This window comes from Nerophis ophidion, linkage group LG13, assembly GCF_033978795.1.
Source record: "Nerophis ophidion isolate RoL-2023_Sa linkage group LG13, RoL_Noph_v1.0, whole genome shotgun sequence".
Lineage (NCBI taxonomy): Eukaryota > Metazoa > Chordata > Actinopteri > Syngnathiformes > Syngnathidae > Nerophis > Nerophis ophidion.
In genome coordinates, this window is record NC_084623.1 from 34,219,274 (window position 1) to 34,245,717 (window position 26,444).

The window sequence follows — 26,444 nt, forward strand, 5'->3', positions numbered from 1 at the left end:
CGTTTTATAGAAAGTACACATGTTCAATTGTGCATTTTATAGGGAGGTTAACTGGAGTGAGAAGCAGAGTGTTGGTGTTTTCAAGTAACTATTTGCTGAAATAGCCAATAAGTGTTATGTCAGGTTTATTTAAATCCTCTCGTTAAGGCAGCTTAGCACGTCCAATGGCTAATATTTTCTTCATAGACGTCATGTTAATCCTGTGCTTTTGCTAATTCCAACTAAAACACTTTTTTCACTATGTTACTGAATACCATACAAGCTCTTCTGTATTCGTCAATATATTTTTACTGGCCTTTGTTTGACCCTACAGTTGTCCTTTTGTTTCTTTAACAATGTCTCTCTGTCCGTCGTCACTCCTACGCCTGATTTTTGCTTGTTCATTCTTTCTGAGAGTCTTTACAGTTTTTTCTTAGACTGACTTTAACCTGACTCAGCCTTCTTCAACCCCCCTATTGTTTGCAGGTCGTTTTGACGATGTTCTGATCCGTCACCAAGTCAAGTATCTGGGATTGATGGAAAATCTGAGGGTGAGGCGAGCGGGCTTTGCTTACAGGCGGCGTTATGAGGTGTTCCTGCAGAGGTGACAAGATTATACTTTTTTTTCTTTAATCCTTTAGTTATGTTATGTGCGTTTTGATGGTTTGAAAATGTCAATGTTTCAAAAGTTACAACCGCTTCCTCTGTACATGCTAAGCTTTTTGTAGAAAACAGTGACATCTTGTGTTGTAGTTGATAAAGCCGATAGTTATTTGTGTAGTATTTAATAATGTATCGAAGTAATTACTTTTTCAAATTTTAGATATGCCTTAAGAGCCAATAAAAAAAACAAGCTACCTGCTGAAAAGATCCCCCAAGCCGAACCACTATGGTTTTGTGAAATAATGTAATAATCATGTACATTCAATTAATGTATTTACCTTTGAGAGTACACTTCTGCAGAATCTCCTTCCAGCTGCTTCGCCATCAAACACACTACCAGCTGCTTTTTCATATTTTCATGGATAAATGTCCGCCGTTTAGATGTTATTTTATCATTTTTGGCTAGTATTATCAACTCATTCTGCTTTAGTATGGAGCTGACTAAAAGTGCTATGCTCCAACTGCTTGGCTAGCCACATGCTCGATCATGGTTTTGATGATTTATTTCTTTAATTTATTGAATATCTTTCAGTTTTTCCTCTCCGCGCATTCATTCACACTCACATATTTCCTTCCCCGGTTGGCAAACAAAGTTATGTCTACCTGTAGCTATAAGCCAATGCTAGTCAGTGAGACCTGATGTTTTGGGTCAGGTCTAACAAGGTCTACTGTGACATTTGTTATGCCAACTAATTGTGAGGATGCTTGTAACTCTAGTTTTTGATTGCAATTTAAAGCATAACAATTACCCAAAATACAACTATCATCTCAAAACACTCTTAAGTTGAGGTATCACTGTATAAACATCACATAGGATTTTATTTTACCTACCAAAATAAAACATCAAATCTAATATATTTTGGTTGATTAGAGAGTATCATGTTTTTGAATGTGTTAATGACAGATCTGTGAATATGTAAATTTGGATACCGAGGATGTCGTTGTGGCTTGTGCGGCCCTTTGAGACATTTTTGATTAAGGGCTATATAAGTAAACTTTGATTGATGATTGATTGATCAATGCATAAATACATAATATGGCAGAACAATTAAAAGGTCGGAAAGTTTCAGAATAGATTTGGAAAGCACCTGGAACCAACGTTCCCTCTGAGGTACGCGCCTGTGCAGTTGCACACTGCTCACGCGTCCTCTGCGCACGGCAAATCTAGGCTGCGCACAAAATTGAATAAAAAGATAAGCGCATAACTGTGCACGTTTGCCGTCGCTCACATGTGCACCACTGAATGCTCAAGGAGTTTTGGCGTTTGCTCATACATATGAAAAATTGTAGGGAAAATTGCCTGGAACGTTTGCACATTTTACTTTAGAATACAGTGATACCTCGGTTTTCCTATGCCTGGGTTTAAAATATCGTTTTAGGCGGACATTTTCTAGACATGCGTTATCAATTTCCTTTCTTTTTTTGTTTAGTTCAATTGCACAATGAGCCACCATAAAGCCAAAAAAAGTTATAGCATACCACAGTGGTTTACAAACCATGGCACGCGGGCCAAATGCGGTGTGCTGGCATCTTCAATCTGAGTTCAACTTCAATAAGCAACCTGGTGTGTGGGGTGCTTTCTTAAATATCAAATGGTTTGACAGATACACATTTGTCACTGTCTTGTGGACAATGTATGAAATTCTGGTCACTGACCATGATGTGTACTTTCTTGGCGCATTTAGCTATATGACCCAATCAAAATAACCTTTCCTTTTCATGATGCAGAAAAAAAAATTTAACCAGCACAAAAAGTTAACACACATGATCACACATAACAAAACCTACTCACTGAACTTTGTGGATATTATTTAAAAAAATGTCCCATCACCATAAAAAAAAATTAATTGCCGGTACATATAAATCCATTGTAAGGCATTAAAGGAAAAATGCAAAAACACTGTCTCTACACTTACCCATGTTTGACTTTTAGCTGCTTGATATTTTGGATCGATAAAGAGCTCATCATGTAGTAAACAATGTAGGAGTTGAACTTTCGCAACAACATCCCCCCCCCCCCCCCCCATCCCCCAAATTTTTTTGGGCCCAATGCGGTCCCCCAGTCAAAAAATTGGGACACACCTGGCACACAGTAATTGTCAAATCACAATCACAAAGAGCCTTAGAGTACATGTTTCCAAAGTGTCATTAAATGCACCATATGGAAAGCCAAGGCAAACAATCAACAGTAATATGGAGCTTACTGGTTGTAGTTTTGTAGAGGGCCTGGTAATGCAATGTCACCTTGATGGCAGAGATATGATTTACCGTATTTTTTGGACTATAAGTCGCAGTTTTTTTCATAGTTTGGCCGGGGGTGCGACTTCTACTCAGGAGCGACTTATGTGTAAAATTATTAACACATTACCGTAAATAACATTATTTAGCTCATTCACGTAAGAGAGTAGACGTATAAGATTTCATGGGATTTAGCGATTAGGAGTGACAGATAATTTGGTAAAGGTATAGCATGTTCTATATGTCATAGTTATTTGAATGACTCTTACCATGATATGTTACGTTAACATACCAGGCACCTTCTCAGTTGGTTATTTATGCCTCATATAACGTACACTTATTCAGCCTGTTGTTCACTATTCTTTATTTATTTTAAATTGCCTTTCAAATGTCTATTCTTGCTGTTGGGTTTTGTCAAATGCATTTTCCCAAAAAATTTGACTTATACTCCAGTGCGACTTATATATGTTTTTCCCTTCTTTATTATGCATTTTCGGCTGGTGCGACTTATACTCCGTAGCGACTTATACTCCGAAAAATACGGTACTTATTCTAAGAAATGCTGCTTGTGCTCCACCACTTTGCACTGCTCAAAGTATGTTGAATATTAGTTCCTCCTAGTCTCCTTGCTGATATACAATAGAAGGAGAAGGGGAAACCAGGAATATTGCCAGTCACGACAATGTGACGTGTTGTGCTTTAAACCAGTTTCACGCATACCTGCTATTGCAGATTAGGTATTGTATAGGCAAGCAGCTCGAAACACAAGCCTAAATAAGGTAAGAAACATTGAATACACATATTCAATTAAAAAAAAGAAGTTTGAGCACAGTACATACATAGGTGGCGTTCGTGGGGCTCTATTCCTTTCCCTCCTCACTCCTCTCTTCGTTAGCCACTTTCTGTTGTATAGCGTTTTCAATAAAGTTAAAAGTTATGTTAAATGTTGATTTAACCCAATTAATTTGTCTTTTATGTTTTTAAAACAATAATTATTCACTATAAAAACTGTTTTGTGTTCACATGTTTTGGTGTCCAACAAATTATTTGGATTCACAGTTTCCAATGGGTAAAGTTGTTTAAATGTTCACACCATTCAGCTTTCAACAGACCCTTTGGATAGGATTAATGACAAAAACCGACATACCACTGTAGTTGAACGAACCCTGCCTTCTTCACACCCCACACACTGACACAGTTGTTAAAAACAACAGTTGGTATTTTAGACAAGTGGGACTAATAGAAGATCACATTAAAATTCAGGTTTTTCATTTAACAGGGACAAACAAATATGCAGGGTCTCCTGCTGATTACATCGAGGCTATAATGAGGCACTTGCAAACAATTTTCACTTGCAAATTAATTTTCTGTTTACAATAATAGTGTTTTGATGCGTGTAATGTAAATTTTACTGTGTAATTATGTCTACATAGTATAATATACCAATAATCTTTGTTTATATTTAGGTACAAGTCCCTTTGCCCCGAAACTTGGCCAAATTGGGAGGGTAAACTGTCTGATGGAGTTGCGACATTGGTCAAGCACCTTGGATACAGGCCTGAAGACTACAAGCTGGGCAGGTCATTAACACACATGTTTCTATAAGGAAAACACACATTATTGTTAAGTTATTTTAGTTCAAAGACTAAGTGCATCTCATCGAATCAATTTACAGATCAAAAATCTTCATCCGTTTCCCAAAGACCCTATTTTCCACCGAGGAGGCCCTAGAGATCAGGAAGCATAGTTTAGGTGAGGGCCCATGACGTTGCTGCTGATATAAATGAATATATTGCCCCTCTAATTTAATCCATCCATAATTTTATCCCATTGTAATCCCTCAGCCACAAAGTTGCAGGCAGGATGGAGGGGCTACAGCCAAAAATCCAAGTACCAAAAGCTTAGAACTTCAGGTGAGGAATAGTTTACTTTCTTTTACCGTCACCTGAGTGCTTTGCATTTTCGTAATGTTTTTAACAACTATAAAAAAATGTTTTCGATCAGCTATTGCCATCCAGGCATGGTGGAGGGGAATCTTGGCCCGGAGGAGGGCTCGGCGTAGGCGGCAAGCTGCTGACACCATCCGCAGGTACATACCATTAAGTTAAACCAATAGTCTAGAGTGGAACCTTTTTATGTCGAAACCTCTCGAACTGGCTGACTGAAGCAGTTGTCAACTTAACCCAAACTAGCAGTTCCTTGCACATTTACTTGTGACTTTGGCCAGAGAGACATAAGGAAAATGGGCAATACTAAAGGATTTTTTTCTAACCCAAGGCAGTTTGTTGACATGGTTTTCCATCATTTGTGCATATTTCTAAATACTACAACACATTCGGCATGAACAATAAAGATCTTTTTCTGGGAGATAACCCAAAAAGGTGGCGACCATGCATTTCAACATCAACTTAATGGCCTACTGAAATTACATTTTCTTATTTAAACGGGGATAGCAGGTCCATTCTATGTGTCATACTTGATCATTTCGCGATATTGACATATTTTTGCTGAAAGGATTTAGTAGAGAACATCCACAATAAAGTTTGCAACTTTCGGTGCTAAGAGAAAAGCCTTGCCTCTACCGGAAGTCGCAGACGATGACGTCACATGTTGATGGCTCCTCACATATTCACATTGATTTTAATGGGAGCCCTCAACAAAAAGTGCTATTCGGGCCGAGAAAACGACAATTTCCCCATTAATTTGAGCGAGGGTGAAAGATTCGTGTTTGAGGATATTGATAGCGATGGACGACATTCCGTCGTGATTCATGTTCGCTTGACCGCGCTCTGATCCATAGTAAAGTTATACCTCCAGGAATTTTAAACAAGCAATCACCGTGTGTTTGTGTGGCATCTTTCTACTTTGACTTCTCCAATATTAATTGAACAAATTGCAAAAGATTTAGCAACACAGATGTAACGATCTGTCACTTACTTTCTGATAGTTTTTCGTGTTTTGTACTTTGTTTCCTGTTCAGTGCTCTTATTTTGTCATACTTCCTGTTTACTCCGCTGAGCACTGTTTTTGTCACACTCGCCGTTGATTGGCAGCGGTCCTCAGCTGCGGTCAATCAACATAGGTCTATTTATGTTTCACTCGAGCACTCCTCAGTGCTCGAAGTTAAACCTATGTTGGGAACATCTCCATGCAAGACTGCTTTCTGTTTATATATTTTACTTTGATGAAATTAAAATCATCTTACCTGCTTTCTGCTCTCCTGGATTTTTGCATACTTGAGGTCACACAACTGCAGCCATGCGACATCCTAACAGTAACTTCGAGCCAGAAAATTGTGACCTCGCGAGAATCCCTGTCGGCAATCCTCAGCCGACGTTCTGGACCGCACAATTCCTGGAGGACTTGAAGGCCAGGTTTGTGCGGTCCCAGCCTACAGACGCGGACCCTCTCCCCGCGGCAACGCCACCGGCTTCGGCTCTCCGACCGGCGCGTCCCCCGCCGCCATCTTTCCTCTCGGCTCAACGGCTGGCTACGGCTCTCCGACCAGCACGTCCGCCACTTCCTGCATGCCTCGCGGCTCCCGCGGCAACGCTACCGGCTACGGCTCTCCGACCGGCGCGTCCTCCGCCGCCATCCTTCCTCTCGGCAACGCTGCCGGCTACGGCTCACCGACCGGCGCGCCCGCCTCCTCCTTCACGTCTCGCGGCTCCTGCGGCTCCGTCGCCGACTGCGGCTCTCCGACCGGCACGTCCGCCGCCGCCATCCTTCCCGTCGTCTGCTGAGCTGCTTCTCCCTGCTCCTACGCAGCTTCCAGCGGCTGCTCCCCGGCTGCTCTTTTTGCCAGCTCCCGCTCTCTTTTTTGGTTCGCCGAGAGCTCCAGTGGAGCCCACAGTGAGGTCGCTTTTGTCCTCCTGCTGGGACTCGGCACGGGACGTGTCTTCGTCCCTCCTCCTGGTCCCCTCCCGCCCGTCCCTGGTTTTCGCACCGGGGGACTCCGACGAGCAGGCACGTTTTCCCGCATGTGTGAACGGTGTCTGGCAGCCACCTAGTGGAGGGGGGCCCACTATACACTGCGGTGCAGCCAGGCACACACCGCTGTCATCCCCGCCAGCGTCTCCTTCCACGGAGACATCTACGTCCCTGGCGGGCTTTCGCCTAGCCCCAACGCCGGCTCCACGCCGAGCCCCAACGCCGGCTCCACGCCGAGCCCCAACGCCGGCTCCACGCCGAGCCCCAACGCCGGCTCCACGCCGAGCCCCAACGCCGGCTCCACGCCGAGCCCCAACGCCGGCTCCACGCCGAGCCCCAACGCCGGCTCCACGCCGAGCCCCAACGCCGCCAAGAGCAGCACCACGCCGGGCTTCGTCACCGCCGGCATCCGCTATTCCTCGGCCAGCATTTGCTGCTCCTCGCCCGGCGTCATCTGCCGCTTTCACGCCGCCGATGACATCTGCAACAATCACGCCTCCGATGACGCCTGCCGCTTCAACACCGCCGATGACGCCTGCCGCTTCAACGCCGCCGATGACGTCTGCCGCTTTCACGCCACCGATGACGTCTGCCGCTTTCACGCCGCCGATGACGTCTGCCGCTTTCACGCCGCCGATGACGTCTGCCGCTTTCACGCCGCCGATGACGTCTGCCGCTTTCACGCCGCCGATGACGTCTGCCGCTTTGACGCCGCCGATGACGTCTGCCGCTTTGACGCCGCCGATGACGTCTGCCGCTTTCACGCCGCCGATGACGTCTGCCGCTTTCACGCCGCCGATGACGTCTGCCGCTTTCACGCCGCCGATGACGTCTGCCGCTTTCACGCCGCCGATGACGTCTGCCGCTTTCACGCCGCCGATGACGTCTGCCGCTTTCACGCCGCCGATGACGTCTGCCGCTTTCACGCCGCCGATGACGTCTGCCGCTTTCACGCCGCCGATGACGTCTGCCGCTTTCACGCCGCCGATGACGTCTGCCGCTTTCACGCCGCCGATGACGTCTGCCGCTTTCACGCCGCCGATGACGTCTGCCGCTTTCACGCCGCCGATGACGTCTGCCGCTTCCACGCCGTTGATGACGTCTGCCGCTTCCACGCCGTTGATGACGTCTGCCGCTTCCACGCCGGCACCAACATCGGCTCCTCAGCCGCCTCCTGCAGAGGTATCTGTTTTGGCTGCAGCCCCCGCCGCTTTGTCTGCTGTCTCCGGGCCTGCTTCAGCGCGCCCGCCTCCACGTCAGCCGCGGATGTGGCCGTGCCCTGGGCGTCCTCCTCGCGGGATGCACTCGTCTCTTTTTCGGCCAATGATGTGGCTGTTCCGTGGCCGCCCGCCCCGCCAGTTCCAGCGGCGCTCTACGCGCCGTCGCCACCTGACTTTCCCTCGCTGGCTGCGGGGACACGAGGTTTGGCGACCTTCCACCAAATCCTCCTTCCATCCTCCCTTACTTTGTGGACATTTTTTTCCATTTTTCTTTTCCAGGGAACATCTGGTATCTGTTCCTTGAGGGGGAGGTCCTGTAACGATCTGTCACTTACTTTCTGATAGTTTTTCGTGTTTTGTACTTTGTTTCCTGTTCAGTGCTCTTATTTTGTCATACTTCCTGTTTACTCCGCTGAGCACTGTTTTTGTCACACTCGCCGTTGATTGGCAGCGGTCCTCAGCTGCGGTCAATCAACATAGGTCTATTTATGTTTCACTCGAGCACTCCTCAGTGCTCGAAGTTAAACCTATGTTGGGAACATCTCCATGCAAGACTGCTTTCTGTTTATATATTTTACTTTGATGAAATTAAAATCATCTTACCTGCTTTCTGCTCTCCTGGATTTTTGCATACTTGAGGTCACACAACTGCAGCCATGCGACATCCTAACAACAGATCTCCAAAGTACTGTGTAATTATGCGGTTAAAGCAGACGACTTTTAGCTGTGTGTGTGCGCAGCGCTCATACTTCCTAAAAAACCCTGTGATGTCTTGCGTACACGTCATCATTACACGATGTTTTCAAGACCAAACTCCCGGGAAATGTTAAAATTGCAATTTAGTAAACTAAAAAGGCCATATTGGCATGTGTTGCAATGTTAATATTTCATCATTGATATATAAACTATCACACTGCGTGGTGGGTAGTAGTAGGTTTCAGTAGGCCTTTAAGCATGTACTTTTTAGTACCGTAAAGAACACTGGACCTCGCCTTGACAAGTTGGTCAAAATAAACAGCCCTAACTTAATTAAACAGGTTCCAATGTTGTGCTTTTACAGACCTTTTGGAAGTATTATTGATAATCCATATTGAAATCAGGTTTTGGTGTCTGCTATAAGGGTGCACAAAAAAACTGATTTACATCCGAATTACGATTCTTATTGATCCCTATTCTACATCGATTCATAATTTCCTTTTTTTTTTTTTTTTTTATAGTAATCTATTTAAAAAATGTGTTTTTAGGCCATCTCAATGCAACCAGAAGGAGCTTTTTAAACCTGTAACCTGTTTTAGATACATTGCAAGAATCGTGACCCCAGGAATTGGATCGAATCATTTGGTGCCCAAATTATCACACCCCTAATGTGTTATGTAATTTTGTATCTTTATTATTACACCTAGGTTCATCAAAGGATTCATTTATCGCCACAAGGAACGCTGTCCGGAGAATGAGTATTTTCTGGATTATGTGCGGTACTCCTTCCTCATGACACTGCGAAGGAATCTGCCAAAGAATGTTCTTGACAAGAGCTGGCCAACACCTCCAGCAGCTCTTACAGAGGTAGGGCTTACCCACAGTTTAACAACATAGTGAAGCTCTACACTTTGGTGACACATAAAGCCCATACCCCATAAGGAAGGACCCAATAGAAAATTATTTGGAAGACGAAAGGTCACAGTGTCACATTCACTACAGGCTAATAGGATTAACAAGCATACAATGACATTGCCATCAAACAAAAACATGTAATTACATTTTTTGTGTACTTAGGCCTCGGAACATTTGCGCAAGCTTTACATGCAGAACATGGTGTGGATCTACTGCAAGAAAATCAGTCCTGAATGGAAACACCAGGTGAGACTTTTTGAGCCACAATATTAAGCTTAGTAGCAGCCCGTATTAAGCTAAAAAATTTAAAAAGCACTTATTGGATGTTACTGATTAGACGTACAGTATGAATTACCTACTTTTGAGAAAACATTACATACTTGTATATTTTTATCTGTTTTTGGATGCAACTAGTCTTCTTCATTCAAAATTAAGTACAGTGGAATCCGTTTCATTTGATCTTGTTAACGTTGAAAAATCTAACTGTATCGACCAATTTATCAAGTCCTGGTCCACCTTGTACTTCGTATTCCTCACTATCGACAAGCAGCGTAAAACAACAGCCACATAACTATGCAGATGGTACAGCACCCATCCAGAAACTTAAGGGTTCCTTGTAGGGATCCAGCTTCTGCCATCCGAGTTACTGCCATTGTGTCCTTTTTAGGGGGGTTTAGCCATTTTAGCCGCTAGATGGCAGCAGAGCTCTTGAAACATTGTTGAAAGGGTCCTAGTATGATTTTCACTTTCAAAACACTTCCTTGTCGTCTATGTAACATGTAAGGTTGTTCTGTGGTCAACATTTTGGATATATTGTTTTACAGATTGTTTTATTGTTTATTCCGCTTTTTGACCATCTCTTCAGGATATACCATTTTCTGGGCTGTCTCATTTACTTGTCCCCACTTCGACTGTATCTTCTCCCCATTTAGCCATGTTTTTAATGCTTCCATATCAAATCTACTGACAGATACAAGTTATAACTGTACGCTATTTTATATAAGAAAGGGAAACAGCAAAGGATGCATGTGCATGTACGAACCGGTCTGCCCCACAACAAGAGGATAGAGAAAAAAGGAACTTATCGACTACAGTGGCGGACTCGCACAAAGCTCTTTGGGTAAAACTTTACCGTGCATGGAGATATCTGCTGACGTCACTATTTGGAAAATCCTCACAAATTGGGCAAATTCCAAACAGCTTGTTTGGAGGAAGTATGAAGGAAGGCAAGATTGCTTTATAGATATCACCTCCAAAAACAGGTACCAATAAGTAGGAAAAGTTGGTTTTGTATGACAAGGTGGCAATTACAACTCTGACCACAACGTCAGTTGCTAAGTTCAAGTTAAAGTACCAATGATTGTCACACACACACTAGGTGTGGTGAAATTTGTCCTCTGCATTTGACCTTGATCTCCCCCTGTGGAAGTTAAGAATAGTGAAGAAAACCCTTGGCTGCCTTCTTAGCAGAATATACAGGAAGTCACATGTATCGTTTGTCTGTAAAAGAAAGAAGAAGTAAAAACAACAGAACACACGTGTCTTACCCTGGCTAAATTAGCGCCCTAAGCAGAAAATGTTTTCACACTTTTTTATTTGTGTGAAACTATTATACTATATTTTACCTGGATCTAATTAGATGCATGTTTTGGACCTTAAACAAATTAATGGGAAATAAATTGTTCAATTATATATTTTAAATTGTAAAAGTGGTAAGACCACACAATTGTTTGTATAATTTAGTAATCTGTATTTCAGTTTGTGTGATTTAATATTGACTTATAAAAAACACACTTGCTCTGCAGAAGTGTATTAATGGTGGGAAGATAAGTTAATATATGAGGTAATCAACAGAGTTAAAAAAAAAAAGTGGAAAATATTTGTACGGATGGTATTTTTTTTATATTCTTTTGAACCACTGTTCTCACCCCTAACTGAGTCATTAGGTCAACTGAGGTTGCGCTGGGGAACACATTTTAGTGGCATTCATTGTTCTGAAAATAATTGCAGTTTTTGGTAGTATGTAGTATGTAGCTATTTGGCTGGCTCTTTTGCTGACAAAAAATATTTTGTTTTGTTTTCAGAGGTATGTGTTCATTTTGACCTGATCCAATACAAAGCTGTTTTGAAGATTTGGAAAGTGGAATTTTCAAAGAACAAACAAACATAATTTATAATAGAGTGCTTTGGCTTGTGATGTTCATAGAATAATGCTCAGAAACGTATTGACTGTGCATTGAAAAGAAAATAGGACAATCTGATATTGACATCAGATATTGGTCGATATCAGCCAAAAAAACAAGTATCAGAATAAATTGACTTGCATCTAAAATCTATATAACATAAGCGCTCCAATTAGAGCAGTCCTGCAGCGTGTTTACTTGTGTCAGGTAACACTTAAATGTCCTCCAATAAGCACACAAGGTTGGTCTTTTCTTGTATTTTAAGGGAGTTATTTACAAAATGGTAAAACATGGTAAACTAGCAGCTAGGCACAGAATGGCACACAAGCTAGACATGTGTAATAAGTGTCCTTAAATGAAGAATTGCAGTCTAAAACTTGACATTTGTTAATATAAACAAGTATCAAATAATTATAGTTGTATCAGAAACACAGTAAATAATTCAATTTACTGGAACATTATCTTTACTTAATTAATTATTGTGGCCACTGTCAAAAAAGCAATTACTTCTGCATTTCAGTTTAAAGAAGTCTCAGGGCATTCAATCGATCGAAACTGGACTGTTTGGTTTGTCTTCCAAGACCTTTCGCCTCTCATCCAAGTAGGCTTCATCAGTTCGTGCTCGTAGATTTAGATTGGTCGAATCTAATCCAATACAAGCTGGGTGTGTTTTGGCAATGAAGGTTTCGCGCTATTGTAGTGAAAAAAACAACTGTTTTAATGCAAACCAGCAATCCTACTGTCAAAACCAACGACAGTCGCTGAAGTGTAATTTCCCCTCGTTAGCGTTGAGGTATTGTGTGGCAGAACGATCATTGTGGATCGACTACTACCAGTCCAAAATAGTCTTAAATCCCCAACGTAAGCATTCCATTCAGTTGTAAACAAACAGTACACATAACTCCTGTTATTTGTTGTGGCCTAAATTGCAGTCTTTCAGGAATTGCGCATTTTAGTTTCTTTTAGAAAGAAAAGACGTTGTTGGGCCTTTCCCACTGTAGAAGCAGGACATTAACACTGCTTCTACAGTGGGAAAGGCCCAACAACGTCTTTTCTTTCTAGGGAAACTAAAATGTGCAAACATTCCGCAGAAATCAATGGTAAACTTTTACGACTGTGCCATCAGCAGTGTCCTCACCTACGGCTTTTTAGTGTGGTTCGCTAGCTGCACTAAAGCAAACCAACAGGCCCTCCAGCGAGTGGTTAAAATGGCAGGGAAAATTACAAGGACTATACTCCCAGAGATGAGTGCCATGTACACAGCTCGCTGCTTAAAGCGAGTACACAACATCCTGAAGAACAGATACCATCCAGCACATGGCCTCTTCAACCTGCTACCCTCTGAAAGGAGGTACAGATCGATTTGCGCCAGGACCACCAGAATGTCTCACAGTCTGTATCCCCAGGCTGTGAGACTGCTAAATGAACAGCATGCCCCTTTACTGCCCCCGACCATCTTATTACCTCACTCTTCACCACTTCAATAATTGTGCTGTGGACATTGCATTGCTGCAGCATCAACGCAACACCCATTAGACATCTGACGGTCCCCCCTCCCCCACACCACTCTATACGCGTTCTCATAGACAAATGCTAAACTAAACTGGAAACTATGGTCAACCTGCACATCAATGCAGTTTCTATGCCGCTGGACAAAGCTCAAACGAAATCTCATTGACATGTATGATTTAAGTGTTATTTATGACAGTGACAATAAAGGTATTGATTGATTGATTGAATGGTTGAAAGGACAGCGTTCTATGTGGGAGACAGGTGGTGTTAGGCCTCCTCAGATAGGAGGCAAAACGTCTTCGAAGACGAAACAAACAGTCCACTTGCTATCTATTGAATGCCCTGAGATGACAATGACCTGGATGAATTAGAACTTTCATGGACAACTTAAAGACAGCATGAATCCATTTCAGGCGGATACTTTCCTGGTGGTGCCCATAGGTTCAAGGTTCAAGGTTCAAAGTTTATTCGGGACAAGGGAATGTGCAATCACTGGTTACATGCCAACTGGACAATATTTACCATATTTATTCACATATTTAATCCACAATAAAAAGCCTGCACAGCATAGGAAATAGGAAATACTGACTCCCACCCCCTCAGCACACTGGGAATCAGCACTACTCCTCTCTAGTCAGTTTACTTGTCACGTTATACTTTTTATTGTCTTGTTTTTTACATTGCCTCTTAGCGTGGTCTTAGGCCATACTGTATATTGCATATTGTGTATATTGTGTTTTCTCTGTATATTGTGTGGTTTCTTCTTTTTTTTTTTTTTAAATGCAAAGCACCTTAGGGAAGCTATCTAAATTTCGTTGGACCTGTACCTGTACATGCACAATGACAATAAAGATCATTCATTCATTCATTATTCGTCACATGCAGACTACACCACGGTGAAATGCTTTTTTCCATGCTTTTCAGATATTGCGTACAGTGGGATCCAAACACTAGTTGCAGAATCTAACACACTAAATACAAAAAAATACAAAAAATTGAATAGTCAGGACGAAACATGGTGAGGCTTTCAGTTTTATGCTCCTAAAATCTGGAAAAGTCTTCCAGAAAATGTGAAAAAGGCCTTGACGTTGGCAATGTCCCACACTATAAAATAATAATAGTATGTATGATTCATGCAGATATGTTATCAGATAAATTTCGGTATCGGCTAAAACGCAAGGCCATCTATGCCAAATTGGAAGTGAAAAAAGTTGTATCGGAACATCCCTAATAGAAACATTGTGTTGGTTAGTGTTTTTTTTAATTGCTACGCACATTTATGGATTACATTGTACCAGATCTTTTGACATTGATGAACATTCCGATTTGAAATTCTAAATGTAATGTTTGAGGTCTATAGAGTTTCTCATCTATCAGCTTCATTGTGGTTGCTTCCCTGTTTGATGTGTTTGGCTAGATGGAGCAGAAGATGATTGCGAGTGAGATCTTTAAGGAAAAGAAGGATAACTACCCACAAAGTGTGCCCAAGCTGTTTGTCAGCACAAGACTTGGTAAGTCCTCTCTAATAGCCTTGAAAAATATTTTATTTCCTGCTGATTTTGTAAGTTTACACCTTTACTGTGTTGGAATATTGACAAATGTCATTAAAAAAACATTAAATTAAGTTTTGTTTTTTTTAAAAAAAAAGGTATTTAGTTAAAAGGGGCTGTTGCAACATTTCGGCGAATGCCTAGAGGGCGCTAACTTTACAGAGTGTTGTTAAGGATAGGATTATAACCCGCCCTCTTCCGGGTTTTAGCACGTAATATAACTACGCTGATACGTACACACACACATGAACATTACCTTTGTGTTTAGTAAGCTAATAATAGCGATTTAGCAAGGTTTAGCTACTAACGTTAGCTATTATTGAATATATAGCCCACTGGTGTCAAACCCAAGTCCATTGGGCATGAGTTTGTCTGCCACATCATTTTATGTGGCCCGCAAAAGCCTGGAAAATATGTGCATCAATAAAATACATCATCTTTCTACTCGTTCTTTCAATTTGGACTGAAATATTGCATGTGCCTTTAATTTTTATATTTTCTGAGCATTCAAGAAACATAGTAGTAACATATTGTATATTCCAAAAATGTTTGTTGAAAAAAAAAAAAAAGTATGGTCTGCTTGTCAACCTGGCGTATGGTTTCAAAAGAAGTTATCCATCAATTTGTGTGTAATATAATAATCAAATGCATAGGCAATTGTGTAAAAATATAATGAGCCCATTATACATACATTTTTATATAAATTTACTGTTACAGCGCCTCGGAGCTCAGCCTTAACTACAATGTGGCTCTACATAAAAACAAGTTTGACACTCATGCTTTAAAATCGTTTACAGTACATGGCTGGTGTGTGTGCATAAAATAATCGTGCTGGTTCGTAGTGCATCAAATAATTATTCTTAGACATTTAATGTATGTCTAATGGTGTTAACCTATAAAAATTAGCATGGGATCGAATCGTTATTACGTGCCCTACCCACTGTACTCACGTGTCAACCCCCTTTCAGATGGTGAGAACATTAATCCCAAGGTCCTGCAGGCTCTGGGAAACGAGAAGTTGAAGGTTAGTAGTTAGAGTTTAGTTTTAGCTGGACCCGCAGGTTACTACAAGGTCTATTTACTCTTCCATTGTATTTGCAGTATGGCGTGCCAGTCACCAAGTATGACAGGAAGGGCTACAAGCCTCGTCACCGCCAGTTGCTTTTGACCGCAAGCAGTGCCATTATTGTCGAGGATGCCAAGCTCAAGCAACGCATTGACTACGATACTCTTAAAGGTTGCAGGACGACTGACAGATTACTCATTTCCTATGAATGGGATACCGTTACTCATTCAATTTTCCTGTTCAGGTATCTCTGTCAGTTCCCTCAGCGATGGCCTGTTTGTTTTGCACGTGCCCAGTGACGACAACAAACAGAAGGTAGGACGGATACCATTCAACCACATTGCGTTTTGTGCAACACAATACCTCAATATCCGGGTGTTACACCATCTTTCCAGGGAGATGTGGTTCTACAAAGTGAGCATGTGATAGAGACGTTGACCAAGATTGCCATCTGTGGCAACAAAGTAAACAGCATCAACATCAACCAGGGCAGGTAAGAACTTAAGCCTGGTGTTTACTCTCGCGTTACGTAACTTGCGTAAGTGCCGCCGTCTTGCCCCCTCCTCTTGCGTACCTTCCTGCAAGCCTTGCGTGCACCTCTCAAAAATTCTATGTTTGCGTCTGTGATTGGTCAGTTTTTGCTAAGATGGGTCCTCGACCACATAAGAGAGGAGTTTGTGTTTGACATATACAAATTATTGTGCGCTCTAATAAATTATTTCTAAATATAAAGTTTTTCAGCCTATTGTGTTGTTGTGTCTAGAAGAAGTCACAAAATAAGACACTCTTTTTAACTTCTATTGCCAAACATCAATGGCACCAGCATGTTGATAAAATAGTTACAGAACACTTTTGTTTATTTACAATTACATGATAGCTCTCTCTTGTCCCATGTCCCGAACAGCCTAATAGAGTTTCAAATAAACAGTGCAGACAAAGATGTTGATAGTGCGGTTGTCATCACTCTTTACAAAAAGTTAATATCTATTCAACGACAGTTTCAGCTGCTTCTTCAGGACACACTACCCCTGGTGTTTCGGAAGTGAATTACACGTCTGGCGCCACCCCCCACGGAAGAACTATAAATCAAACAAGATGTTCTGACATTGTCGGAGGGGACACAAGCTACGTGACGCAAGAGTATATTCCAACTTTAAGGGGACCATTTTTAAACACATATAATGTACATCATTAGTGTGTTTTTACATACTAAATAACACTTCAACCCTTCTTAAATTTTTTGGGGATAGTAGTCTCTTTATTTCAATTGTTAGTTTTTTCCTTTATTACCTTTTCTGTTATATATATTACCCCATATTTGTTCCCACTACCGCACCTTAAGTTGGAGTCTTTAATCTCGTTATATGCAAATATAATGACAATAAAGTCCATTCTATTCTATTCTATTCTAAATTCATAATATTTTTACCCACATTTTTTTTTACTGAAAAGACAAAAACTGTTTCATTTTGGCTGTTTGTTTACAGTATATAACATCATTGGCTTATCATGGATATTACAATGTTTTGTACACGTGAAAGTCTCTGGGAATAAGAATCGTCAGAACAGTTTTAAAAAATGCAAAGAAGTAACCCTGTCATTTTAATAGCTCGTTGTTTCACAAATGTTCCATCAGTTTGCCTTTTTAGTGACAGCTAACTAGTCCTGTGTTTCCCCTCCAGTATAACATTTACCGTGGGTCAAGGAAAAGAAGGGTGCATCGACTTCACACCTGGATCCGAACTGTTGGTGGCCAAAGCTAAGAACGGACATCTTTCTGTGGTGAGTGATCAAATTCTGAAACCATGTGTGCTTACGGACTGTATCCCTGCAGACTGTATTTAACTATATTGATATATAATGTATATATTGATATATTGTGTTTTTATGTTGATTTAATAATTTAAGAAAAAATATATATATTTTTTGGTTGATTTTTTTTAAATTGTATTTCTTGTGCGGACCGGTACGGGCTGCGGCCCTGTGGTTGTGGACCACTGTTCTACATAATTGAAATGTGCGAGGTAATAGCTGATGGATAAGCGTACCCTAAGAGTAGTGGTTATACTGTATTCCTGCGATATTCAAAGCTTGACTGTTTCATAGATTATTAAATTTAAGTTAAAGTACCAAATGATTGTCACAAATGGCCGACCAGACGTGATACAGTCACTGACCTTCTGCAAATTTTGGTATCAATCTGACACCAAGAAAATACTTTATTGACACTGATACTTTTTATGAGGGGTGTCCTGTGACAACTTTTTCCCTTCCATTACCGATATTGCCTTTACTAATATTGATCCGACACAATACCGGCACCTTTTTTATTTTGTAGGTTGGAATGTTAGAAAAGGTTTGATCATGTTAAAATTACTTAAAACAGAACCTTGGTAAGCATGAAAAACACTAATATTTTTTTGTTAAAGGCTCAGTCAGGTTCCCTGTGATTAGCTAGTTTATGTTTGGATTGAAAAAATGCATCATTTTGTAACACGACAAAAAAACAAGCAGTAGAGATATAAATCTACCTTCTCCTTTTCAGAAACTGACGTTTAACAAGGTGCCTTAAGGACCAGTTTAATTTAAAACACAATTCCATACAAGATACATAAGTAGGGGATCCCCACTCCATCCCTGTATACGTTTTGAGGTCCTTTTACTGGACCCCTAATCTATTGAATGTTAACGATTGAATTTTTCTTCTGCTAATGAAAGTACATTGTTTGACTGTTTATTTATTTTAAAAACTTGGTAAAAATGTTTTGTGTGTAAGTACCGTTTGAGCACATTGATGATAATAACCGTGATAATTTTGGTCAACATAACGTGATATGAAAGTTTAATATCGTGACATCCCTATGACGTACAGTAAGTGAAATGATACGGACACGTTTGTTACTGGAAACTTTCTATTACGTTTCTGCTTTGGGAACTTTGTATCTGTAAGGAATATGCAACCATAATTGTTTGATATTTATAAATGAAAATAAATATTGTGTTTCAGACTGCCATATTGTTTAATTAAGAACACGTATTATGTATGTTTAGCTTGTGTGCTATTTTGTGTTTAACTGTTTTGTAGCGGCTAGCTCCTAGTAGCCTACTGTATAGCTTACCATGTTTACTTTTTGTAAATAACTTCACTAAAATACAAGAAAATACCAACCTTGTGTGCTTAATGGAGGACATTTAGATGTTAACCGGCTGTCCAGTCATGCACAAGTATACGCGCTGCAGGACCGATGGTATCGGAGCGCTTCTTCCAATACTTACTTTTTTCTGTTGATATCCAATATATTTAACCATCAACAATGTAAAAAAAAAACACAGACAGTATGGAAAATGAACGGATGATAGAAATAAAAAATATCGATCTAATCACACACACCTGATATTGATGTATGATATATAAGAATTGTCACCTTTAGTATCCAATACCTTCTGTGTTCAGTGTAGTGTCCATTTTGTGTCAAGACGTATTAAGCTGCTGTTTGGCACCAATCATTAAAGTTTGACTTCCTGCTCCACTCCATGACGCCTTTTCTCCTTTACGTTTTTTTCCAGACTGCTCCCAGACTCAACTCCAGATGATTTTCACTCTTTCGTACGCACACGAAATAACGCACTCAAGGACACCGGCGTGCTTTTTCCCTTATGCAATCACTTGACCTCAGACCCTGCTCTCGCTTTAGCCAATCCGGTACCAGCCTGTCCACATCCACCACACCCGGCTGGCGCTCGCTGCCAATTAAAAGATAAACGATGCAGCAATACTAATGGAAATATTTATGTTTATATATTATATTTTTGGTAATAATACTGCCGCTGTTTAAATATTGTGATTTTATACGTGCGGCCAACGAATAACAAATATTTTTGTGGGTTTTTGTTTTTTTTGTACATTTTCTTGTGATTTATTTGGGAACATGACCAAGCAAACCAAAGAAGGACAACACAGCCAACTGAATGGGATTCCTGTGCAGAAGTCAGGGTGTTGTCTTTTACCTCTTTTTAGTGCTTTTTTTTTTTTTTTTTTCCTTGCCAACATTTCTTGATAGGTGAGAGAGCCTGTTTTTGCATGTAGACAAAGTTGAGTGAATGGTGGACAACGCTATTGACAAGTAGGTGGCTATATACGTACTACTGAATTCATATTCATACAGCCAGGTGTGTACTCACATGATACGCAGGGTGTCGGTAATGAGGGAACAACTACATTTACTGTAAGCGCATGAAAAACTTGAAATGGATGAGTGAAAGTGACAAAAGAGATGATTGTGCTTTTCCCTTTGACTAAATGCATCCTAAACACGGAAAGACACCTTCTCTATGTTTCCACACGTCTTTCTGCTTGGCTGCTTGTGCTTCTTTATTGCAGCTTGTGTCGCGTTTAGCCAAACTGGTGTCATCATAAGCGGTGCCTAGTTCAAAGTAGTCTGAATAATATTTCAATAAGCCATTTTTATTTGACATTGACTAGAATGGAGCTGAAAAGCCTTATAAGTCGCAAGTTAACTTTTCAAATGAAATTTGTTTTTAAATCGAATGAAAGGATCGTGACTGCTGTTGCAGTCACCAGGATATAAAACAGTTTGCATCGTGTTAGCTTGGATCGTGTTAGCTTAAAAAGTCTTCCAACCCACAATTGTTAGTAATATAAGTTCAAGGGGATATTTTTTTTTTAGTAAAAGGGTATTTTTATCTGGAAAATGCTGAAAAAAAAGCAGAAATATTAGGAGTGTCCAAATTTTTTCCAACAGGGAACAAACTGAAAGCATGCGGGCGTAGATTTTGATCTTTTTTAAATGGGTTAAAAATAAAATAGGCTAGTTATAAATGATGGTACTTACCGTATTTTTCGGAGTATAAGCCGCTCCGCTGTATAAGTCGCACCTGCCGAAAATGCATAATAAAGAAGGAAAAAAACATATATAAGTCGCACTGGAGTATAAGTCGCATTTTTGGGGGAAATTTATTTGATAAAACCCAACAGCAAGAATAGACATCTGAAAGGCAATTTAAAATAAATAAAGAATAGTGAACAAAAGGCTGAATAAGTGTACGTTATATGACGCATAAATAACCAACTGAGAAGGTGCCTGGTATGTAAACGTAACATATTATGGTAAGAGTCATTCAAATAACTATAACATATAGAACATGCTATACGTTTACCAAACAATCTGTCACTCCTAATCGCTAAATCCCATGAAATCTTATACGTCTAGTCCCTTACGTGAATAATATTATTTGATTTTTTAAGGTAATGTGTTAATAATTTCACACATAAGTCGCTCCTGAGTATAAGTCGCACCCCTGACCAAACTATGAAAAAAACTGCAACTTATAGTCCAAAAAATACGGTAGTTGTTTTTTTTTTGTGACCAACTTTTGGTTTAGCCAAACGTTTTTGTTTACCATCTCAGTTATCGTAAGGACAATCGACTTTTTTTCCTGCCTATCATTTTGCGTAATCGAATACCTAAATCGAGAATGCCACGTGTTGGTGATTCAGTCTCTCTGTTTTTAATTGAATATGATGCAAAATAATCCACCGTGGGGCCGAAGACGCCAAAAAAATAAATTTTTAGCACAGTACGAAGGAGGGATCTCCTCCTCCCTCTTGACTCATCGCCGTCCTCATTGGTCAATCAGTTATTTACCGTATTTTCCGGACTATAAGCCCCACCAGTATATAAACCGCACCCACAAATTTTGGGGAAAAAATAAATGTTTTTCATATATTAGCCACACCGGATTATGAACCGCATATATATATATATATATATATATATATATATATATATATATATATATATATATATATATATATATATATATATATATACACACATATATACATATATATATACATCCCTGCAAGCCTGTTTTGCAGGTTTCCCTGCGAAACAGGCTTGTAGCGATGAAATAGGTAGGAAAAAACACAGAGGCTAACACATATATATATATATATATATATATATATATATATATATATATATATACAGGTACATTGTGAAATGAAATATTTACATATATTAATTGTTTCCAAACGATGCCTGTAACACAACTAATTATACAGAAAAGTCATCAATGTTTTTTTTCATCCTTTATGAGGTTAATAAGATGTTGTCCTTTTCTAACAACGTTCAAGATGTTTATCAGGATTCTTTTTCTTTGTACTTTAACACTTCGGATTTTAGCAGTTTTTTAAAGTAGATTATTTTAGTACATTGTTTGATTTATTTGCTTAATCCATTCAATACTTTAGCTGTTAGCGAAGGAAAACTCATAGATTAGCCGCACCTTTGTATGAGCCGCAGGGTTCGAAGCTTGGGGAAAAAGTAGTGGCTTATAGTCCGTAAAATATGGTATATGTATATCACCTTAGTTTGTAAATTGTATTAAAAAAACAATTTTGTGTTAATATTTTTAGGTTTTTGAACTGATTGAATTGATTAACTTTAGTTCTTGTTGGAAAAATTGCTTTGGGATTTTGTCTGAGTCAGTCTTTGTCGGACTTTTTGGAGCAGATTACTATCCAAAAGCGAGGTACTTTTTGTGTTGACCCCATCGCAAATGTACGGTTTGGCATTCATTGCCCCTCATATTCGCGGATTTTGGATTGACGACGCTATCTGCGGGGTCTAAAAGAGTGCTGCATATATTAATCCAGAAGAGGGTCCTATCTCATAGTTAAACTCACTCAACATTTTCAAGCAGGCAAATGCTTTAGACATGATTTGATGTTGCGTAACTGTTTTGTAACTACCATACATTGTTTGCCTGTCATTTTTATTTTTTCTGTAAAATTGAATTGTAAATGTGTTGAAAAAGTGATAGGGTTTAGACTACAGGATCAACAGTAGGATTTTTTTAAATTTTTTATTATTTTGCAGGCCAATAACAAAAAAAGATTGGACGTACGTACTTTACATTGAACAGCAGGGCATGTAATGATAATAAAAATGCAGCTCATATAATAATATATTTCTAACCCTTAAAAACACTTGTGACACCGATGAACGTTCTTAATGTAGACGGTTTCCCAATATTGCTTCCAGAGTTGCAATTTTTGTGGATTAGCAAAAAATTGTTTTATTATTATTTTTTTAAACTGATTGTGAGGTGGGTGCAATATGCCGAGACTGCTGCTTCACTAACAAGCCAAAGAACCATTTGATTTCTGATCATTATTTGTTGTATGATTTTGATATAGTTTTTTGCTTTTAAATGATGGGATATTGTTTTATTTCTGAATGGAGACTTATACATTTATAATTACAGCAGTATATATAAACGTGTGTATAGTTTGTGTACTGGTATGAATGAGACAGCCAAACCAAGTTTAGTTTGATGATTTGGGAAGAAGAAACATTAAGAATTGTTTTCTTGTGTTAATGTGCCTTGTTCGTCAGAGTGAGACCTCCTTGGCAAAAATGTTTTTCTCACTGCTTTGCCAAAAAAAAAAAAAAAGTTTTTTTTCCCTGTGTAACAGTTTTATTCAAACAAAATCCTAAGACTTTATTTTTTTTTTTTTTTTACCAAAAACTTCTGTTCTCTCTTCTGATCATTGTATAATCCAAGTATTCTAATTGAATTAATTATGCCAACACACTAAGAACCCAAAGATGCTATAGTTGTATTAAATACATTTGAAATGTAAAGTCAAAATAATAATTTCTATCAAACCTTTTTTGTGTGAAACTTTTGTGATGCCCTCCTCTCCTCCACCACCAACACTACTACTTTAGCTCATCACCAGAGTTGCACACTTTTTATTTTGGTCCACTCCTCTTTGTAGATTCTCTCCGAATCCTGAATGTTTTGAGGCTGTCGCTTGGCAACACAAAGTTCCAGCCTTAGCAGAGGAACAAGCCACAAAGCAAAATGTTTCCACCTCAATGTTTGACAATACGGATGTTAGTGATGGATTATTGAAGCCACAGTGAGTGTATGGCACACTCATTAGCTGTACTAATATGGCGCAAAAGGAATGTAACACGCGTACCACTGGTCAATGAGCTAAATAGTAAACGGGAAAAACACTTATTTGGCATTACAAGATCAAAATAATCCCTGAACATTTAGATTTCGAACAACGATGATGACGAAAACTGATGCCAAACGTGGCCTGACACTCGTCTTTTAGTTTGAACTGTCATCTTAAGAAAATACAGGTTGATGGTCTGCCTGGGGAGCATTGGTGCCTTACACACCTCTGTGGCACTAACGGGGTCATCAGCTGGGGACCACCAGTCATTGATGCTGCGCTGCTTTAATGCCAGTACATCTCCTGGTGGAAGAGCGACGGCAGGTGTCTCTCTCTGCCACCCCCGCTGGTGTCCTAGGATCACAGGTGTCAAACGCAATGCCCCGGGGGAAAAATGTGGCCCACCACTTTTTATGCGGTACAACATATTTTATTGTGGCCGGCCACTTCATATTATTGTGGGCTCCCACATTATTTTGTGTGGTCTGCAATATGATTTTATTGTGGCCACCCACATCATTTTATTGTGGCTACCCACATCATTTTATAGTGGCCACCCACATCATTTTATAGTGGCCACCCACATCATTTTATTGTGTGCTCCCACATCATTTTATTGTGGTCACCCACATCATTTTATTGTGGGCTCCCACCTCATTTTATTGTGGTCACCCACATCATTTTATTGTGTGCTCCCACGTCATTTGATAGTGGCCACCCACATCATTTTGTTGTGGGCTCCCACATCATTTGATACTGGCCACCCACATCATTTTATTGTGGGCTCCCACATCATTTGATAGTGGCCACCCACATCATTTTATTGTGGGCTCCAGCATAATTTTGTGTAGTCTGCAATATGATTTTATTGTGGCCAGCGACTTCATTTTATTGTTGGCTCCCACATAATTTTATATTGGCCACCCACATCATTTTATTGTGAACTCCCACATTATTTTATTGTGTGCTCCCAAATCATTTGATTGTGGCCACCCTCATCATTTTATTGTGGTCACCCACATCATTTTATTGTGGGCTCCCACATAATTTTATCGTGGTCACCCACGTCATTTTATTGTGGGCTCCCACATCATTTTATCGTGGGCTCCCACATCATTTTGTGTGGTGCACAATATGATTTTATTGTGGCCAGTGACATCATTTTATTGTGTGCTCCCACTTCATTTTATTGTGGCCACCCACATCCTTTTATTGTGTGCTCCCACATTATTTTATCGTGGCCCGCGACATCATTTTATAGTGGACACCCACATAATTTTACTGTGTGCTCTCACATCATTTTATCATGGCCACCCACATCATTTTATTGTGGGCTCCCACATAATTTTGTGTGCTCCGCAATATGTTTTTATTGTGGCCACCCACATCATTGTATCGTGAGCTCCTACATCATTTTGTGTGGTCCGCAATATGATTTTATAGTGGCCAGCTACATCATTTTATCGTGGCCACCCACATAATTTTTACTGTGTGCTCTCACGTCATTTTATCATGGCCACCCACATCACTTTATTGTGGGCTCCCACATCATTTTATAGTTGCCACTCACATCATTTTATTGTGGGCTCCTACATAATTTTGTGTGATCCGCGGTATGATTTTATTGTGGCCACCACATAATTTTATCGTGGTCACAAACATCATTTTATAGTGGCCACCCACATACGTTTATTGCGGGCTCCTACATAATTTTGTGTGGTCTGCAATATGATTTTATTGTGGCCAGTGACATCATTTTATCGTGGGCTCCTACATAATTTTGTGTGGCCCGCAATATGATTTATAGTGGCCACCCACATAATTTTTACTGTGTGCTCTCACATCATTTTATTATGGCTACTCACATAATTTTATTGTGTGTTCCCACATCATTTTATTGTGGGCTCCCACATCATTTTATAGTGGCCACCCACATAATTTTATTGTGGGCTCCTACATAATTTTGTGTGATCCGCAAAATGATTTTATTGTGGCCACCCACATCATTTTATTGTGAGCTCCCACAACCTTTTAGTGTGGGTTCCCACATAATTTTATTGTGTGCTCCCACATTTGATAGTGGCCACCCACATCATTTTATTGTGGGGTCCTACATAATTTTGTGTCGTCCGCAATATGATTTTATTGTAGCCACCCACATCATTTTATTGTGGGATCCCATCCATCCATCCATCTTCTTCCGCTTATCCGAGGTCGGGTCGCGGGGGCAACAGCCTAAGCAGGGAAACCCAGACTTCCCTCTCCCCAGCCACTTCGTCTAGCTCTTCCCGGGGGATCCCGAGGCGTTCCCAGGCCAGCCGGGAGACATAGTCTTCCCAACGTGTCCTTGGTCTTCCCCGTGGCCTCCTACCGGTTGGACGTGCCCTAAACACCTCCCTAGGGAGGCGTTCGGGTGGCATCCTGACCAGATGCCCGAACCACCTCATCTGGCTCCTCTCGATGTGAAGGAGCAGCGGCTCTACTTTGAGTTCCTCC

General features: G+C 40.3%; 1 protein-coding gene across 4 annotated transcripts in view; it reads left to right on the forward strand.

Moving 5' to 3' along the window:
- Positions 1-23,650, forward strand: part of LOC133564478 (unconventional myosin-Ic-like) — a 134,537-nt gene extending 110,887 nt beyond the window's left edge. For all 4 annotated transcript variants that reach the window (XM_061918821.1, XM_061918824.1, XM_061918822.1 and 1 more), the window contains 14 exons: positions 466-583; positions 4,347-4,460; positions 4,556-4,632; positions 4,725-4,793; positions 4,885-4,969; positions 9,434-9,593; positions 9,804-9,887; positions 14,754-14,847; positions 15,855-15,910; positions 15,988-16,123; positions 16,197-16,267; positions 16,348-16,445; positions 17,635-17,734; positions 19,520-23,650. In XM_061918821.1, coding sequence (XP_061774805.1) covers positions 466-583; positions 4,347-4,460; positions 4,556-4,632; positions 4,725-4,793; positions 4,885-4,969; positions 9,434-9,593; positions 9,804-9,887; positions 14,754-14,847; positions 15,855-15,910; positions 15,988-16,123; positions 16,197-16,267; positions 16,348-16,445; positions 17,635-17,734; positions 19,520-19,546 — 1,289 coding nt within the window. In that variant the 3' untranslated portion in view covers positions 19,547-23,650. The remainder of the gene's footprint in view (positions 1-465; positions 584-4,346; positions 4,461-4,555; positions 4,633-4,724; positions 4,794-4,884; positions 4,970-9,433; positions 9,594-9,803; positions 9,888-14,753; positions 14,848-15,854; positions 15,911-15,987; positions 16,124-16,196; positions 16,268-16,347; positions 16,446-17,634; positions 17,735-19,519) is intronic.
- Positions 23,651-26,444: the final 2,794 nt, after the last annotated feature.